Source organism: Chroicocephalus ridibundus, chromosome 2 (assembly GCF_963924245.1).
Source record: "Chroicocephalus ridibundus chromosome 2, bChrRid1.1, whole genome shotgun sequence".
Classification (NCBI taxonomy): Eukaryota; Metazoa; Chordata; class Aves; order Charadriiformes; family Laridae; genus Chroicocephalus; species Chroicocephalus ridibundus.
Genome location: NC_086285.1, coordinates 98,384,169 through 98,404,594, shown reverse-complemented (window position 1 = coordinate 98,404,594; position 20,426 = coordinate 98,384,169). Strand labels below are relative to the sequence as shown.

Here is a 20,426-nt window from a genome sequence, read left to right as displayed (position 1 = left end):
CAGATAGGGAAAGCTGATGCATGCTGAAGAGCACTTGTGTTGGCTGTCTTAGGGCCATACATTGATACAATGACACCTTTAATTTGTGATACCTCTTTGTTTTTCCCATTTACTTTATTTCGTGTCATTTATATGAAGCAATAGGTAACCATAAAATGTAACTGTTACTGAAAGGACATACAAGACTTGCCCGTGTCTTTAATACTACTGTTTTTTCATTCATTGTCAGGATGATCGCTCAGACAATGAGTGGGTTAGAAAAACTATCCATTCATAAATGACATACCCAGAGATTCTGCAATATTTACGATTTTCAAGAGCCCAACATGGAACTATACATTTTCAGTCATGGCCGTAAAGAAACTCTGAGAACTCTTACAGTGTTATTTTTTGTTCTGCTTGACTGCGGTGTTATTGTTGGAGAAGGCATGCATAACCAAACTTGCCCAGCAATGTGTTTAAAGTACTTGGAAAACATTAACTTCTTTCTGTAGCTGTATTTGTTGCTCCTGTAAGCCTGTTGCATGGTTTGATTATAGCATAGAATTCCACATGTTTGTTTTATACCTTAGGGTAAAAATAACTGTGTTCTGGGGGTGGCTTTGTTTGTTTTTTAATCAAAAAAGAACTCTCAACTATCTGGATTTGAGGTGCTTATTTTAGGGAAAGGGGAATAATTATTAAACTGTTCACTTGTTGATAATGTTCAAATTTGTCTTACACTTTTTGTGTTGGTTTGTTTTGTGAATTAGCCTCCTGCCCGAGGCTGCAAAGCGGGAGCCGGTGTTTGCATGGAATGGCTGGTCTTGGTTGCTCAGGGCTGGAGGCTGATCCCTGGTGTTTAGAGCTGGCATCTGGTCTTGCTGGAGATCGCAGTGACCCTCCTCCTACCCCCAAACCAGTTGCCATTGCAGGTTACTTCATGTCCTTCTATGTGCCCCTTTATAATTGCACTGGGCTTGATAGGCCACTTCAGTAATCTGAGTTTATTTAAAATAGAGCTTTAGACACAGCTCACACATGGAAGAAAAGTAGTAGAGCAGCTGCTAATAACTCAGCTGCTCGCCTTTCCTCTGTTCTCCTTCCGTTGCCCTTTAGACTAGGGATTCTCCAAGCTGTTTCCTTACAGACTTACTGAGTGTACAGCATGTTAAGCTAGGACACACAAACTGACTTAGGCTGGTGCCTGTGGTGTGACATCTGTAAAATGTCTCCTTCCTTTAGGAGTTTACTGTCTGCAGAGGAAAGTGTAAGGCCATGTAGGTGGGACATAGAGAGTCTGGCTTTCTCTGCTCGGGACTCCCAGCTGGTGGAGGTGTCCTGGGGCTTGATTCATCCATTTGAGCTCCAGTTGACTAATGGTTGTGGTCTCCAAACACTCATCTGTCTATCCCGGCCTTGGCACAGTTTCCATGGTCAGCTACATCTGTCAAGGACAGCCTAAGCTGGGGCTCCTTGCACGCTGTAAACACAAACCGTGAACTCTGACTGTGCTACTGGTTTGATTTCACATAAAACTGTAAAAAACCAAGGAATTCCAAGTTTTTATTTGTGAACTTGATGAAAATTGGTCACACTAGCAGGTTTGAATTTCTTGGGATGAATTTCTGAGTTACTATTTCAGTTGGGGTGCCCAGCATATAACCTGAAGATACTGTGAAGAAATAGCATAAAAAACAACTTTAATCTAAAACTAAGCACCTCTCTGATTTTATAATGAACAGTAGTAGAGAAGTACATGTTACTGTTAGTTCTTGGATAGCTTCTATGGATGCTGGGAGACAAGTTCATGGCACAGAAAAGAGCAAGTCTGACTTGCTGGAGGACTGCGGAAGCTCAGCAATAACAATGCATATTGTACAGTCTCTTTCATAGCATTCATGGTTCTCGTTATTTCGTGAAAAACTTCAAAATGGAATTTCATCCTTGTTCCAGACAGCTTTAGGGTGAAATTCCTGTCATCTCTTGTGTCTATCTGACAGCATTCAGCGGAGACCTGGGCTTGTGTTTGGAGACTACAGTATGGTTTATTGGGTGCAATAGTTGTTGAATTTCATTTATAAATTTATACGTAAGTGGAGAAGACATGTTAGGGGTTTAAGTTATGAAGAACATAGGGGACCATAACCTGAAAATTAAACCTAGCCTACCGTATCTACCTCAAGCGTGGGCTAGGTTATCCAGATGATATGCTAGGCTTTCTACAGAGTGGGACCTTGGTATGAAAAGCAGCTGTAACTACTTGTGCTGCTATGCACAGACAGTTAAATAAAAATCATCAATTTGTTTATTCAGGTTTATTTTTTTGCTGTTATAAAAGAGTTTGGGTTTTTGGTTTTTTGGGTGGTTTTTTTGTTGTTTTTTTCTGGATAGCAAGCATATATATGTATGTATAAATGTTATTGATGCTGTTTTATTGGCTTCCATATTTGAAGTTTGAGCAAGTGAGTAGCAAGATCTAGCTATATTGTAACACTTGAATAAATAATGCTCTGCTGTAGAGTGATTAGGATTAAATATCAAAATTTCTGCAAGGTCTCCAAGCATGGCTTGACCTGCAGCACATGCTGCAATAGGAGTACAGGGGCTGAGCACAATTCCCTTGCTTTCTCCAGGCAGATCAGGAGCTGAGCCCTGGAGACTCCTGTCATTGTTGCTCTCTGCTGAAGCCCAGCTAAAGTAGAAGAGAAGTAGAACGTATTTAGAAAAAGGGAATGGTAGAGGTGTAAGATAGAAGCAAGTGAAAAGTTCTTTTTTTGACCTCTGAGGGTGGAAAGGGGAGAAAAGTCCATGCAGTATAATTCATGTAATCATCTGGCTTTTTGGTAGAAGATGGACACAGAGCTGAAAAAATGGTTTAAAATGTAGCTGCTAGAAAGTTAGAGAATGTGAGATTGAAGGCTTTGTATACAGTTGTAATCTGTCTTCACCTTTTTGTATGTCCTTGATAATTAGATAACCGCATGTTATATTTAGCAACGACCATTCCTGAATAAGAAAGCCCATTTTCTGGATTAAAAACCAACCAAACAAAAACATACTATGATTAACTGCAGACTGTATATCAAGAACAATTTTAAAGCAATAGGAGTGTATAGTAGTTTATATGGAAATACTGTTCAGAATTCACCTAAAGATCACCTCTTCCTTTTTTCTGTCCTTAAAAAAACCAAAACAACAACAACAAAAAAACCCAAACAAACAAGAACAACAAAAAACCATCAAAAAAACCCCCCAAAAAACCCCAAACAAACAAACAAACCCCACACCTTTGGGAAGGAATAAGAAAATACTGCTTATCTCCTAGGAAATAATGCGATGTGCTGGCTAAATAAATGAGTCTTAGCAATTTGCAGTTCTGATTTTTAGAAAATACACAATAGCAAACTATCAATTGGCTGACCAAAAAGAAGTATGAGAGTGTATTTGTCGAATGCTTTTTGTGTGGCTGACTTCTGAGTTTTCTGTGAGAAGGGAATTGTTTTAGCTGCTTCTAAGTATAGATTACACATCCTTATGTGAGGATGGACCACTGCACTGTTTTGTTGTCTTTAGTGTTTTATACAATTTTGCATCTCATAGCTCTTTATGCATTTCACATTTGCTTTTAAAATATAGAATTTTAAGTCACTTTATTCTAAATCGCTCAGTTTCTTTAATTGCTTAAAAGAAAAGCCAGCCTTTGTTTTAAGGCAGATAATCAAATAAGGGAAGACTGCAAAATAGTCCTGACATTGGTCCTGTCTAGCTTGGCCAGCAGTCTAGGGAACACTCATATTATGCAAGTCCCTTTGTAGTTAGCCTCTAATAAGTGAGGTATGATTTGGTAATTGGTATGGTAATTAACCTGGAAAACTATCCTCGGCTCCGCTTGCCAACTGGCTTTATATGCTGTGATGTTAATTGGTAAACCGATCCAGTGAAGAGAGGCTTGAAATGTTTACAGGCTTGACTGTATTTAATTCATCTCTTATTTCAATGAATAGCTTTTTTCTGTTTGGTGGTGGCGGGGTTGTTGTGTTGTGTGGTGTTTTTGTTTTTTTTTTTTCATTTGTGAAAACTGGTTTTCAGAGTTTTGGTGTTCCTGAAGATTTTTTCCAAAAAAGAAAAAAAAACAAAAACAAAACAACAAAACAGCTTTGCTTTTTTTTTTTTTTTGGTGGGATATTCTTCTTGGATATAAATTTCTGGCTTCATGAATTTATGTATGCTAGGCTGCAAAATACTGACATGCTTTTAACGTTAATTCTGGTTGCCTTACATATGGTGTTTGTATATATATTTCTGAAACAAAATGCTATTTGGCAGAACGTGATCTGCATGAATTCAGGACTATTTTTTGGTTGAGAGTAAGCATAATTGTTTTATTGTAGTGAAACTTCTATGGTAAATATAGAAATATGTAAGAAATCTACAAGGCGGTGAGGGATTTACTACTTACGGATGATAAAAACTTTTCTTGACGTTGTCTTCATGCTTTATAGTGGGTATTTGTGTTTTTTACTGATTTAAACTAAGGCAATGGCCCATGCCTAACCTAAGTATACTTTGCAGGGGTTACCTGTGATTCTCTTTAGGATGTTCATATTTAGAACATGGAAGCCCCTGTATGCATTTATGTTCTGGTTTACAACGCGCTAATTTTACAGCTTATTCTTTTCTATAAGAATCATTTGTTACTATAGGTATTTGGGGTGTAATGAGGTCTTTGTGATGTTGTGGGTTCCTCTGTAGAAGCATAGATGAAACAGTGAATTACAAGAACTGCTATTAAACATAATTTTTGTTTTATAGGTTATTCAGCAATAGTTATGAACTCCCGTTTACGAGCCTTAGGTGGGAGGATAAATAACATACGAGCGTCAGAACTACCAAAAGAGAAAACACGATCAGAGATTATCTGTAACGTCCACTTTTTGGATGGCTCAGTACAAAGCTTCAAAGTCAACGTAAGTTTGGAAAACTACTTTTTTTTTTTTTTTAACACATAGAAATTTGTTTGAAAGCTGAAGATCAAATGTGGGACCCTGAGGCATGGGATTTCCAGAAGGTGTTGAAGATGTAGCTTTGCCATTACAAATTGCAGAATTACTGGTTATGAAATGGATTTATAAAGTGCTATTTTAAGTCAACCAACTGAAATGTCATAAAATCATGGATTGGATCTGTAGATCCACAAATTGGATCTGTAAAAAGGTTCTTCCGTATGATATGAGAGATGTGAAGAAACAGATCTGGTGATTGTTATCAGCTATGAATAAGTAATTCGTATTTGAAGGGGACTCCCAAATTTGGATGTGCTCCTCCTTTTCTCTGGTCAAAGGACTGTTAGTGCTAAAAAGATGAGGCCTTGTAAATTCCTGTAGTGTCAGTGTCAGTACATATTTTCTGAAGTGCAAAGATGTAAATAGTGAAGACGACATGGCTTAGTAGGACAGTTCTGTTCAGTCATTTGTACTTCAATGTAGTCTCTTTATCTGGGAGCAGGGAGGGAAAGGGGATTAAGGGAAGTTTGTACTCTACGTTTCTACTGTATTTTATTGTGTAAATATTTCGTTTTATAACCTTTGCTACTGGTTAAAAGCATTAGTTAATTTTGAAATGAAAACACAGGAAATGCCTTCACTTCTCAATCAGTTTTCAGTAGAATTATCTGACCATGCAGAAAAACTGTGGATGAGTTTAAGTATAATCACGTGAAATGTGTATATGATACTTGTTTTATCCAATTTACCCTGTTTGAGAAGAAGCATTTTGCTGAGGAAGCTGTGTTGTTGGATATTGCAGATTATGTAGTGCTTTCTTACAGGAGATTCAAAACTTCACCTGAAAATTGTATTTTCCAAAGTATTGTTACAGTTCTCTTTGCAGACTGATTTTATTTTTGAACTTTGTCTGTTGGATATTTATTGAAATAGAAATTATTTGATAAGTGAACAGATGCTTTTTGTTCTAATCTATATATAGAATTAGTCTCATTTTAGTATATCTTTTATATACTATATACATATGTATATTTATATACATATATGTGTGTGTTTATATATATGAAATAGCTAACATTGGAGAGTGGAGTACAAAGAGAGTAGGTCTATAAGAGAAAGAGCAACACACTAGTATACAATTTCCGTTGTTCATCTCCAGCATGCCGTATAGGATTGCTGTCTGTCAATGAGCTAGCATAATTGCTGTTCCCCTGCCCGCCCCGCATAAGCACTTTGAAAAATTAAGAATTTAAAACTTTTTTTAATTCCATGCATAGTAGTATATTCTTCCTTGTAAACAAGTGTTTACACAGCTTTAGATTTAGCGCTTGACCTGAAGTCTGGCACTGTAAAGGTGGGCTTTGCTTCTTATTTCATCCTTTAAGCGGTGAATGCAATATGATAAATGGGAACCATTTTGAAACTCCGGACCCAGCTGATTTTTCTCCCTGCCTTCAGCGTACCCCCAGGGTATCGCTGCTGGTTACCTCCTTCATCCAGGAATCGGAAGGGTCTCCTTTACTGCAGCTGTAATGCTGAACTGCCATAGGGGTAATGCAGGACCCATTGTGGCTTTATTGAAATGAAGCGGCGATGGTGGCTACCCCACTATGTTATGGGCTAATGCAAGGAAGAGGTTTACCAGAAGACTTATGTTCTTTGAGTACTGAGCTTTCATACCGGTACTGAGGGAGCCTGCATTTATCTGCCAGGATGACGCTTCCTGATTATCTGACCTTGATGTCTGCCTGAGAACAGGCTTTGCTGTGCTCTGGTTGTGTCGCAAGGTCCAGTTCTCAAAAGGGTTTGAAACCAGCTGTGGAAAATTTGTATCCAAGTTTTGCTTACGTTAACAGAAAAAATCAGCTTTGTGAAGTTTGTGCCTGACTCTGTGTGTGTTTTTATTTTAATTGCCAACATCGTTCAGTTTTATGTCTGTGAGCAGAGTAACTCGGGTCTGTGGTCAGTCTGGGAATCAGCTAGGCACGTATTGCAGCAAAATAAGTTTTGCACTGAATGGATTTTCCCCACTAGTGAAGTTTTTCTGTGTTTATTTAGAGATACTGTTTCTCATATCAACACACTGAATTTTGCTCCATACTTTATTAATTTCTGGATGCCAGGTCAATTGATAATTCCATATTTTTAAGAAATAAAATATGCATATCGCATGGCATGATTATCCATAAGACAATTTAACAGCAATGTATTTAATAATATAGTAATATGTTATTAAAATGAAGGTGCTTTCTGAAATGACTAGACATAGATACATTGATAAAAAGACATACTATGTCTTGTGAATGTTGTAATATGTTTTCTAGTTTTTTACTTTCTCAGTTTTTACTGTTATTGCTGATAACGGTTGAATTTTTCTCTCCTGTCTGAGTTTGGAGAATTGGAACTGAACAGGATCACCTCTCTTAAAACATAGGGTGTAGTGTTTTCTTTTGAAAAGAACTTCCGTGTATCAGTGGAAAATTATGGTTGGGAATTTTTCAAGGTTGTATTTTTCTGGGCTAGTGATACCTCGTGACTTATGAGAGCTCTACGTTTAGTTATATGTTACACTTTGAACTAATATCAGGCCAATATTCATGTATACATAAGTATGCTTTACGTTGATAGACAGGATTATATTTGGCTAACACAAATAGTGGAAAGTGAATGGGGAAAAACAGATTACTCAAAGCTTGGCCTTCATCCATTTAATAGCATAAGTGGAATTGAAGACTCTTTCCATTCTAATGACAACTGACTGAAAAATGCTGAGTATTGCTTTATCGTGTAGCACTATCTGAACACAGAATTCTCACTGCAAGAGGATTTCTTTCTTTCAAAGGCATAGAGGGATTATATAGAAAAAATAACACCAAAGAAAAGAAACATAAGGGTAAGAAGAAATTTGCTTTGAGTTTAAGCAAATAGATATTCCTAAATTGTCATTTCTGATATTTTGTTGGCAGTGCACAGATGCTCAAGACTAGTAAATTTGAGGTGGATTTAAATTTAATACAAAGATGATAGATTAAATAGTCTAAATTTACAACCTGTTGACACACTGAAAAGAACAACTTATGTATTTTTAAATTTTGAACTAGTACTAAGTGACATCTTTAAAATGATGGTAGAACATTCATGGTATCTCCAAATATTTTAGAGAACAGGGAGTATAGGGATGTGACTTTCATTCTGTAGCAACAGGATCTTTATAGAGCCCACACAGCTGATTTTCATGAAACTTAGCAAACTGCATGGGCTTATGAAACTTAAAAAGTTATATCTATGGGTCTCTATCGTTCTGCATGATGGTACATTTTTTTCCCAGTGGTTGCATCTGTAGCAATGGGAATGAAAACCAAATATCCTAAAACTGGGCAAAGGAAGAAGGAAAGTGGTTTTTGCTTATGGAAATAACCTGAGGTACTTTCTATCTATTGAGAAACCTGAAGATAGCTGCATAATTTGATTTCTGCAAATTTGTTCTTATTAAGCACTTATCCCAAAGAATACCAGTAGCCTGACCAAGTGTAAATACTGACGTAATTTCAAGAGATCATTGCCATTTTTCTCCTAGATTTTTGACTTTGGCAGGGTAGTGAAGTGGTAGGCTTTTTTTGCTCACCCTTTTTATTTAAAGGGGTTTATACTACAGTTTTGGTGAATCTGAATTTTGTATTGATGGTATCACAAAGAGTTAATCAGTATAACTTGCAGTATGTGCTGTTCTTACATTATCATTATCAAGGAAGTTCACATGGGAGTACAGACAGACACATTCCACTACATTGCTTACAGTCCAAACAGAAACGTATGTTAACTATGCAATGCTGAAATCGCCTTTCTTGTCTTTCCCCCATTAAGTGTTTCAGTATTTAGATGGAACGTGTCTGAATTCTATGCAAACAACAGGAGGAGCACATACGCTAGGAGTTGGAAATGTTCTTTCAAAAACGCATTTGAGACAAAGACTTGACTGCACTTTGTACCAAGTGTTGCACTTGACTTTAATTATATCCAGGGTTTTTTTGAACCTTCACAATAAATTTCAAGTGTTTGAATTTTGTGATAAGGTTAGTTCAGTTCTGTCTCTGATGTTACCTCTGTTCTAAGGCTATAATGCATAAGCTTTCCACATGGGGAAAATGTTAGTGGTCATTCTAATATATACAGAATGTGCTCACATACTGTGTTTGGGTGTGTTTAATAGGTGTTATATTGTGCAATAATGCCAATTTATTTGTAACTTTTGCTATAAACATGCAGAACTTTTCCATTATTGGTCTACTTTGACTTACTTACCAGGAATGACCACTTGGGAAGTACGCCTCTCAATTTCCAGTAAATTGACTTTTGTGAAGGGATAAAATTTAGTCTCAGATCGCTTCTGTATTGCATTGTCTTTCTGAGTTGATGCTTATGTCTTAGTGCCTGTGATTTTTGCTTTTAGACTGGTTGGCTTTTAGTAATCAGGTCTCTTTCTAGAAATAAAATGATTAGGCAGTAATAATGAAAAAAGTTGCACAACTTGAAATCAAAATCATAAAGAAAGTTTTTCCTTTCCTACCATCTCAGGTTAAGCTGCTTCTTCCAATATGTGAGAAGGAAACTGATTGTTACAATTAATACCAACAATTACTATTGGTATGTTTAAAATAATGGGCAGAGATACAAGTCTGAAAGGTTCTTTTTGATTGTGGGTGCAAGTTTTATAATTTAAAACCGCTCGTAGTAAAATGCAAGGATGCAGAATTGTTGGATCTTTGTCACTAAGTTTTCCTGCTGAATATTGTTTGATAATACAAAACAGTTTGCTAATCTGAGTCCCTGCATGTTGAAAGAACTGCTGTATGAAGTTTCAGATTGGCAACAAATATTTAGTTTTGTATTGAGGCAGATCAGTATACTCTGACTGGGAAATAGTAAAACGGTATGAAATTTGATGACGCCTTTGAGGACAGTGAGAAAGTGATCTGACATATAGCAGGCTTGTTAGTCTTAGCCCTTCGTGGGGCCTGACTTCATAATAAATGCTGAAGGAAAGAATTAGTGGAGGAGAGATTTTTCCAAAGTTAGAACTGGAATGACTAACCTCATGTACATGTTTGTTTTAAATCATTTTTGAGGCAGAGGAAATGCAGTGGGTCAAAACTCTGTGGGCTTGGATAAATATTTTGTGTGACCTTTATATAGGAAAATACTGCGCTGGAGTGTATGGAATCTAGAAGAGTTATGGGATGGGCAGGGAGCTGGCTCAAGAAGTGGCAGTAGAACTGAAAAGGAGATGTTAAACAGTGTAAGGACATTAATAAAAGTTCTTGACTGTCAGATTTCATTAACATGTTGCTAATGAATCTTTTTCAGTAGATCAAAAATGTAAGGTTTGAGGCATTATTAACAATAAAAGAGATACAGGAATATGCGGTAGCAATAGGTTATCTTGAACAAGGAGTAATTGCAGTGAGGGAAATCAGTAATGTAAACTAATAGCTTTCATAAGATGAGGTAATGTTTTTTTAAGCTCAATTTTCAGTTGCAAATAATAGAGGAGGAGAACGCTGGTATTTTGCAGGCTGAGCTGCTCATGTGTTATCGTTCTTAAAAAAGGTGAGCGCTATTATACACCAGGCAGGAATCTTCAGCCAATGTCAAGGAAGTATCAACAGTGTTAGTCTTGGCATCGAAGCCACCCTCCAGCAAATGTCACATGTGGGTCCTGGCTACTCACAGACAAAAGAGGGAAGTTCTAAGTCAGGCAGACATAGAAAGCGCAACTAGGATGCTCTGCAAAAGTCTGGACCTAAGGAAAGAAGAGACTGTTCTGTTTATTCTAGCTAAACAAAATCTTGCATGCTCTGAATAAGAGCATCAGGTGAGTAAATCAGTTCCAGGAAGAGAAAAGGACAGAGTTAGCAGAAAAGCAAATAAATTGGCTGTGTGTAAAATTAGTGTGGAAATTAAAAGAAAGTGTTGCACTTTGCTCAAGCTGGTAGGCACATTGGGATCAAAGGCCCCAGGCTGTTTGGTGGTGGATGACTATTGCAGACTAAATTAGGAAAGGATGACCTCAAACAGCATGTGAAGGGCAATGGGTATTGTGTCTGAAGTGAGACTGAGTTTGCAAAAGCTTAGGTGGTGCTTCACTGTGAGGTTATCATTGCCAGAAAGTGGGGACAAAGCTTTTGCAGAGGAGAGGGACAGGGAGATGTGCTATATATTGCACTGTCCTCTTAAAGTGTCACTTTGTACCACTTACCTTGTAGACATTAACAAACTGAAAAGGATTACTTGCGTATTTACTCCTCCACTCCGAAGAATTGAGTCCTCGCTTATGTTTATGCAGTTCTTAGGACAGTGGGTCTTGATCACTCCTGCTTCTAGGCAGTACTTGATATTAAAATAATGAAGGGGTTCTTTCTCTTCAAAATCCCAGATTTTGAAGTTACCAGAAATTAAACGTGACTAATATAAATTCCCTAAACATAGCAGGAAATTTTTGTGGTGCAAGCAGAATGTAATAGGTGTTAGTTATGACTGCTTTAAAATTAATTTTTGGCCTATCTGACATAAGGTGAAACATATTTTAAGGCAGATTTAAATGGAAGTGAATGGTCTGTGGTTATGCGTCGGCTGATGCAAAGCTTTTAACAGTTCAGAGTAAGGATTGGTAGATGTCATGAAGATGAAATAAATGGAAACGTTTCAGGGTGTAAACAAGCAAACCTCTTGGAAATGTTTCTTTTTAGTAGAAAAAACTTTAATATTCTGGAGATTATCTTAAAAACTTGTGTCACTGTAACAGAATAGGCTAGTGGGGAAAGTGCCTGATTTTTTTTATCTCATTGTAGAAAGGCAAGAGCTTTATTACAACAAGCAGTTAGGACATTCTTAATGGTTAAGAAGAACTTGGTTCTAATGCCCAGTTTAGCTGGACAGGGTTCATGTTGTTTTGCCCATTTCCAGAGGTTAGTTTCACCTCTGTCCCTGGGAAGCTAATGGAGCGACTCATTCTGGATGTCGTCTCCAAACACATAGAGGAACAGGAAGTTATTGGAAGTGGTCAGCATGGATTTACCAAGGGCAAATCATGCCTGACCAATCTGATAGCTTTCTATGATGTTATAACGGGTTGGCTGGATGAGGGGAGAGCCATAGATGTCATCTACCTTGACCTTAGCAAGGCTTTTGACACTGTCCCCCATAACATCCTCATTAGGAAGCTGAGGAAGTATGGGCTAGATGAGGTGATGGTGAGGTGGATCGAGAGCTGGCTGAGTGACAGAACTCAGAGGGTTGTGATCAGCGGCACAGAGTCCAGTTGGAGGCCTGTAACCAGTGGTGTCCCTCAGGGGTCAATACTTGGTCCAGTTTTGTTCAATATATTCATTAATGACCTGGATGATGGGACAGAGTGTATCCTCAGCAAATTTGCTGATGATACCAAGCTGGGAGGGGTGGCCGACACTCCAGAGGGCCGTGCTGCCATCCAGTGTGACCTGGACAGGCTGGAGAGCTGGGCAGAGAAGAACCTAATGAGGTTCAACAAAAGCAAGTGCAAGGTCCTGCACCTGGGAAGGAAGAATGCTAAGTACCAGTATAGGTTAGGGGCGGACATGCTGGGAAGCAGCTCTGAGGAGAAGGACCTGGGGGTCCTGGTAGACAGCAAATTATCCATGAGCCAGCAGTGTGCCCTTGTCACCAAGAAGGCCAATGGCATCCTGGGCTGCATAGGGAAGACTGTGGCCAGTAGGTCGAGGGAGGTCATTCTCCCCCTCTATTCTGCACTGGTGAGGCCACAACTGGAGTATTGTGTCCAGTTTTGGGCTCCCCAGTTCAAGAGGGACAGGGAACTACTGGAGCGAGTCCAGTGAAGGGCAACCAAGATGATTATGGGACTGGAGCACCTCCCTTATGAGGAAAGGCTGAAAGAGCTAGGACTCTTTAGCCTGGAGGAGAGAAGGTTGAGGGGGGACCTGATTAATGTTTACAAGTATCTAAAGGGATCTAAAGGGTGGGTTTAAGGAGGACGGAGCCAGGCTCTTTTCAGTGGTTCCCAGCGACAGGGCAAGGGGCAATGGGCACAAGTTGGAACATAGGAAGTTCCGTTCAAATACACGGAAAAACTTCTTTACGGTGAGGGTGACAGAGCACTGGAACAGGCTGCGCAGGGAGGTTGTGGAGTCCCCTTCTCTGGAGATTTTCAAGACCCGCCTGGATGCAGCCCTGAGGGATGTGCTTTAGGCAATCCTGCTCTAGCAGGGGAGTTGGACTAGATGATCTCTCGAGGTCCCTTCCAACTCTGAAGATTCCGTGATTCCTGTGGTGGAGGGGAGTGAAAAATTGTAGTATTAGAGTACACTGTGGCTATGGACTATTGGAATGGATGTCAAAATTTGAAAGCTGTGATGTGAGGTGCTTAGCCTGCCCTGCTCTACACCTAGATCTCAGAACTGTTTGTGTGCAAAATAGATTGAAGATGGTGCAGTGTGAGCTGTGCCTTAACTTTATTTTTTAGATGTATAGGCCAAAAAATAATTCAGGTGTTTCTTAAAACGAAGCCAAAGCTGAGTAACTATAAATTTTCTTGAGGAAAAACAGCAAAAAACCTTTCAGCTTCAGGAGTTTTAACAACTGAAGAAGACTTTAACAATTTAAAATTATATTCTGTACTTAGCTTAGACTTCTGGAGTGGTGTTTGGCCTGCACACTGTGGAGGAAACTTTGTGCTTTTAATACCGACAGCAAGAACTGGAGCCGTGAAAAGTAGGGTTGGAAATTCCTTTTGATAGGAAATGTGGCGAGGAAGAAGAGAAGGAAGTAGTAGATATCTAGGTGGAGGAGCAGCTGAGTTTACGGTTGGGAGACCCATGGGAACATTGCAAAGAGAGGATCGTGACTGTTGAGCAAGAATATTCTATCAGGGAGCTCGCTTGTCTTTATAGGGAAGCAGTGAGAAGGCTGAGCAATTCATGTGTGCTGGTGGAGAGGGGGTATGTAATTGTAAGAGAGTGGGGAGAGAGAAGGTGAAGGAAGTCATCGGAATTGGGCTGCAGGACCAGAAGCATGAAAAATGTGAAGGGAATTAGGAGATAATGCTGTTGCAAAGAAAGGAGCCTGAAGGGAGTCAGGAGCGTTGAAATTCAGAGAGGAAAATTAGCAGAAGAATCCTACCCATTTTGGTCTTCTCCTGCCCCATTTGTAATGAAACCTGAATGAACACATTCTTTCAATAAAGTGTATGTCTCATCCCCTGTAATTACTGCTTTTGGTCACAGTATGACTTCAGTTGCTCATTTAGCTTGTGTAAGTATGCACCACAGATGTGCAATTATGCTTCTGCATTGTGCAGGTGTCATGTGATGTCACTTGAAAGCATTTTAACACTCTGCTTATAAAAAACACAACCCTGGGGAAACGAATGTGGTATGTATAGTAAGGTAGTGCCAAGGATGGACGTATCTGCACCAGGAAGTGCCCATTATTTCAGAGGGTTAAGGTGACATCTGCTGTTTTCATAGGGTCTTCTTGTGTACATATATGGATCATCTCTGATAGCAAAGAGCAGAGCCCGCCTCAGGGATGGTGCTGGGCAGAACTGCCTGACACACACGGCTGTGTGTGACGAGGAACGCTTGGTCGCATGGTCCTTTTCCTGTCACTGAGATTTTGGTTTCGAAGCTGGATCTAGGTCTACGCTATTTCAGAAAAAAATTGAGGTAGATCAGTGCTGTGGTTTGAATATTGCAAGGAACAGTAGCCTGTTCGAAAGGGGAGGAACGTGCAACTGGGGAAGACGGAGGGGACAGAGCTGCTGCTTTTGATGGCCACGGAGATGTACAGGCCTGAGCGGACTCGCATTTATTGTGAGACCTCAGCTGTTTGTGCAAGTTAAGCAAGATGGGAGACTGTTGGAGGGGAAAGGGTAGCGTCATACGTAAGACAGTTGAGCGTTGCCTACATTGTTTTCTTCATATGTGGCTTTGCCCCAAAAAAACGGGCACAGCTTTTCACAAGAGGCCAATAGTTGGCTGTTACCTTACCTTGCATTTGGAGCCTGATGTAGAAACACTGAGCATTCAAATCACAAATGAGCTACTAGGAGTTCTGCTCTAGCAGTAGGAAGCATTGGATAATATTCCATCCCCCAAAATAAGGTAGTCAGGTGGATATCTTTTGCTTGAATCTTTGTTCTTTTTTTCCCATCTTTTAAATAGGAAAAATGCTTTTATGAGATAACAGAAGACTATGGAATATGTTACTATGTAAAGCACTCAATTACAACAGTGTGGTAGCCTGTTTTTTTTATTTTTTCTTTTTTAAAAAAAAAAGGATAAATCTGTCTTATGAACAGGACTTAGTGTTGTATAATAAACAAAGTCTAGACAAAGGGAATTTTATAAAATACTGTGTTCCTGGCTTAAGTGAGCACTCTTATGCAATGAGTAAGACTGGGCCATCCACAAAAATGTGGTCACTATCATGAGTCCTTTGTTTCAAGAGATTGTTTAAGAAATTAAGAAATCTGTTTAAGAGACAAAACTTAATTAAATCAGAACTTAATTTTTGAGAAATTTGTTTCAGAACAAAGTGCTTGTCTTTTGCAGTCTAAATAATTTTCCTCTGGTAAATTTTTCTTTTTTTTGCACGTGTGCAATTTATTTCTGCTTTTAAGAGTGAGATTTGGAAGATCATGTGAAAAGTTAGTTTGCTATAATAGACAAGATGCAAGCAAAACAGCTTGATTTTTGTTTTGTCCAGCAATTTAGTATATAAAAATCTAGTCCTAAAGTGCCATACAGCTTTGCAAGCTATTTATTACATATTAGCATATTTAGGACTGCAGTCTTGTTGAGGGGTTTTTGTTTGTTTCTTTTTGTGGTTGGGCTTTTTTAATAGACTTGGTTCACAGTATTCTTTGGCAGAAGTTGGTTAATATTCTCTCCACAATGCCGTGGCACGGAGACACTTGTTTGGTTTGGGGAAAATAATATATGCTTATGCTTCTGGGTCTCCGCTGCCTGTGTAATTCCCCAGTTACACCAGTTCTGTGTTACCTGTCTTGAGGGACGTCTAGGTAAAAGTGGGGTGAACAGCAGCTGAGTGTGTGGAGGCTGAGGGGCAGGTGGGAATTCAGGCTGAAATACAGGACCTTCTGGCTGGAGCACAGCATCCTTCTACTTTTTTTCCCTCATCCTACTGTATACTGACTTTGCCTTTTGACAGCTGACGTGGAAACAGAGCGGCTGCTTTGGCGGTGACGGCAGGGGCCAGAGCAGCCCCATGTGGCTGTAAGCCATCCTTGCAGCCTACGGCTCCGGAGAACGGCATTGCTGCCAAAGGCTGTGCTCAAGGGAGAGGTGGTCTGCTTAAAAGTAAACTGCTGGGCCCACCTCAGGGGCTTGAGTTCATGTCAATTCATATTACGAGATTTCACATGTCTAACGTATTTTGGAAAGAAGCCTCTTTAACAACAAAAAAAGGAGTCTTTTATCAGAATAAACTTATTGCTGAGAAACTTTGAACCAATGAATTTTTTTTATTCACAAGATACTTTTTTTTTTAAAAATAAATTATTTCAATTAGTTGTATCTTAAAATGTGTAAGTTTTGCAGAGTTTCACTTCTAAAGTTTTCTTGTTTTCAGAAACAAGACACTGGACAGATTTTGTTGGATATGACCTATAACCAGTTGGGTGTGACGGAGAAGGAATATTTTGGTTTACAGCAAAATGAAACTTCAGTAGATTCACCTGTAAGTATCATAAATAATAAATGTGTGTGCATGTATATGTGTGTTTACATGTATACACATGCATACACATGTATGTATACACACATATACATGCACACACGTGCACATAAATAAACAGTATTTATTTGTAAATATTTTTAATCCATCTAATAGTTTTTCATTTCACAGCGATGGCTTGAACCAAACAAACCTATTAGAAAACAGTTAAAAGGTAAGACTTGTTTTTAATATCTCGATTGTAACTGTGTAGTTCTACTTTTCTGTATTCTTACAACTAGAATAAATACAGTTCTTGTAAATTAGTGCATCCAGATAGTAGATTTTCTTTAAGAGCAAGTCTTATCTCTGCCAGTCCTTTCAGCAGAGCTTTCTACATCTCTTACTGCTACCTGGGTGCTAATAAGACCTGATAGGTCACTAACTTTGATGCTGTAATAGCATCTAAACCTGACTTCTGAACAGTGTTGGACATCATGGCTGTGAAAGCAGTAGTCATATCATGGTGACAGTAAATCCCTCCTGATAGGGAAGATAAAGAAAGAGGGGTTTGATCGAGGGAAGTGGAGAATATTTCATATATAGTTTCTGGCAATTTCTTGTCTCAAGTAAATAAATAAAAAAAAATTATACTTGTTTTCATTAAAAAACAACCAAACAAAAAATGAACATGACGCACTTCCAAGTGCATGTGTTGTTCTAGTATGTCTTATTTATAAACAGCTTTGGGTAATGCAGAACACTTACCACGAATGAGAAACCATCCAGCATGACCCTGCCAGATAGCAGCTTAGGGGGCCTGAATGACACTGTCCCAATTTGTGCTGTGAAAGCTGAGCTATCTTTCAGCTCTCTTATTTCTGCCATATGCTGTAGATTGTGTATGAATTGTAATAAAAATACATGAAGCTAACATGGTGAACTTCTGTTAATTTCTTGTCTTTATACGTAAGATAGAATTGAGTATTATCTCAATTGAGACAATTCAAATACATTTGCTGCTTTTTTCTCTTCTAATACCTATGAGGCAAAGATAACTAAATAATACTTTTTATGTAAAGTAGCATATACAAAGTACTTTAAAGCATCACGATATTTGAGAGTATTTTCTTCTTATAGTTGGTGTTGGGGGATCAGGAGAGACTTCTCATGGGTTCTTTTAGTTTCATGAGAAAAACGTATGAGATTTCTATGTGGTTGTTCATGTAATTTTTCTATACATATGGAAATAAAAACCTTGTGGTCTGTCTTTTTTAAACAAAAAAATGATTGATTTGCTCTTCTAAAATATTGTAGGAGGTTTTCCCTGCACCCTTCGTTTTCGTGTAAGGTTTTTTATACCTGATCCTAACACACTTCAGCAAGAACAAACCAGGTAACTTCTGTTTGATGTTTGCTTCCGTGAACCAAGAATGCATAAAGCCCTCCTTTTCCATCTCCACAGCTTGCCAAACTATGCTTTATTAGGTAGAAAACTATTTGTATTAAATGTGTTTGGAATGGACAGCTTGATGCAATGCTTATAGTGGATGGTTTCTGCTATACACAGCCTACAGCTCCAAAATACAGCCAGAGTAATAGCTAGTACAAAGATGGCAATTGGTTTATTTGCATCTTGGATTCCTTTTGGTTTTTGGTTTGGTGTTTTTGTTTTTTTTTTTGAGCCCTTCATTGCTTGAAGTACCTGCCCATTGCATTTATTCTGCTTTTCTTTTCTGATCCCTTAATTAATCAGATGCAATGATTAAAAAATAGGAAAGTTCAATGATTAAGCTGTCTACGTTCCCAAGTCTGTGTTAGAAGTCTTGTATCAACACTGAGTCAATGTGGAACATGTGCAGTAGATTTAATGGGGAGGGCCTGGGAGGGTGGGGTTTATTTTGTTTCAGGAGGAACAGATAACAGTTCTTGTTTTCTAGTTTGCCTGTTACTTGTAACATGCGAAGATCTATAATGCTTCAGCTTATAGTAGACCTTTAATTTTTTTTTAATCTATCCCCAAGTTGTTAGGGTGCTGGGGTACATGAATTATAAGCACTTTTCAATTAACTTGTCACGAGGCTTTAATGGAATACTTGTTTTGTTCAGTGCACATGATCTGGAATTTAGAAATCACCCATTAATCTGGCATTTTTGTAACTTTTTCATTGTTTGTCAATTTCAGTGACTTAAGAATATAAATAATACAGCATGTTAAATGATATTTCTTGTAAAAAAAAAAAAAAAAAAACAACAAAAAAAAAACCAAAAAAACCAACAAAAAACCCAACAAACAACTTAGCTATTGACCTGTTTTGGTACTCACTAATCATGCAGTTGTAAGCTGTTCTTCAGTTTTAAACTGAAATTATTGAAAGGCCTGCTCTTTATGGTTCTTCACATCCCAATTCTCCAGTATCACTATAAAGTAACATTTTCTACTAAAAAAACCTAATAGGAGCAAGACTGAACTGCCCTTGGATAAATTGTTTAAGAGCTTTTTGTCAGCATGTGCTACTTGAAATGTCTCATCCTCCACTGAGTAGTTTCAAGATAGACTATCACACTTTCGGGTTGGGTGTTTTGGGATTGTCTTTTGGGATTGGTTTTTTTTTTTGATTTTTTGAAGTTACATCCAAGATGAATATTCCTGGGAGAAAGGGAGCCCAGTTCTGTAATGGTTTAGTTTTTATAGTGTTCGTTGTGGCATTAATTCTGTGGTCCTGGAGTTGTAGTATAGACAGCCAAAGATCTTTAAACTTGTTGTGAGAGTGAGCGGGTGTATGATGGTATCTTTGTAAATGCCACTAAGCTTTATTGATCTGTTTGTATACTTTGTCAGGAAATATAGTGAAATAAACGAATACATGTAACCATTTAAACCATACCTTTTAAATGTGAAAATAAATGCATGCTTGTTTGTTTTCCAAAAAAATCTTTTCTAGGCACTTATTCTTCCTGCAATTGAAGACTGATATTGTGGAAGGAAGGTAATAAGAAGAATCTTCAGTTTCTCTATAATTCTTTCTAAAATAAAATTTTGAAAAAAAAAACAAAAAAGCCTTTTTCTGAGGGTTTCATTGCTATATAAACGTACCTTGAGAAATATTGCTTTAAAAGAAAATCAAACTGCTAGGAAATGTTACAAATTTTCACAAAGCTCAGTTATTAAGAACAGTTTACAAGTCTGTTGCGAATGAGCTGTAGGAGATGCTGTGTGTCTACAGGTACAATGTCAACCTGAGAGATCCTTATGCAAGGCGTGGTGTGCCAGGCATGGTATTCCAAATGTGAGGACCCACTGCCTAGTGTGGTAATTAGGAGGGAGTAGCAAAGGGCAGTTTAAGCTATTGTTTCTCATGATTTCAGGGTTATATTCCCCATATGGTGGGCATATACCCAGTGGTTCCTTTGTGTGTGTTTGTATATTTTTTAAAACAAGGAAAAAGATGGTCCAACTATTTGCTGCCAAATATAAATTGCCTTTAGGTGTTGGCTTTTGTCTTTTATGGAGTTAGTTTTGGTCATTAGATCAGAGCTGTCTTTGTGCTTGGCATTTGGCTAATTTTAGTGTTTGTGTCTAGTTTTAAATACACCAGACTGCAGCTATTAAAATAATGGCCAGAGCCTCATAAAAATCCCTTCTCCTTTTGCTTTCCAGAATAAGCATCCAGCAAGAACACAAGCGTGTCCTTTTAGGATTAGTTAACTTCC

General features: G+C 38.3%; 1 protein-coding gene across 2 annotated transcripts in view; it reads left to right on the top strand.

Moving 5' to 3' along the window:
• The window catches only part of PTPN3 (protein tyrosine phosphatase non-receptor type 3), a 138,150-nt gene that overhangs the window by 27,459 nt on the left and 90,265 nt on the right, over window positions 1-20,426 (top strand). Inside the window, exons 2-6 of one of the 2 annotated variants that reach the window (XM_063326278.1) lie at window positions 4,795-4,949; window positions 16,629-16,736; window positions 16,905-16,947; window positions 18,030-18,108; window positions 19,658-19,702. In XM_063326278.1, coding sequence (XP_063182348.1) covers window positions 4,812-4,949; window positions 16,629-16,736; window positions 16,905-16,947; window positions 18,030-18,108; window positions 19,658-19,702 — 413 coding nt within the window. In that variant the 5' untranslated portion in view covers window positions 4,795-4,811. Of the gene's footprint in view, window positions 1-4,794; window positions 4,950-16,628; window positions 16,737-16,889; window positions 16,948-18,029; window positions 18,109-19,657; window positions 19,703-20,426 lie in introns of both variants that reach the window. The other variant, XM_063326277.1, reaches the window with a different exon arrangement.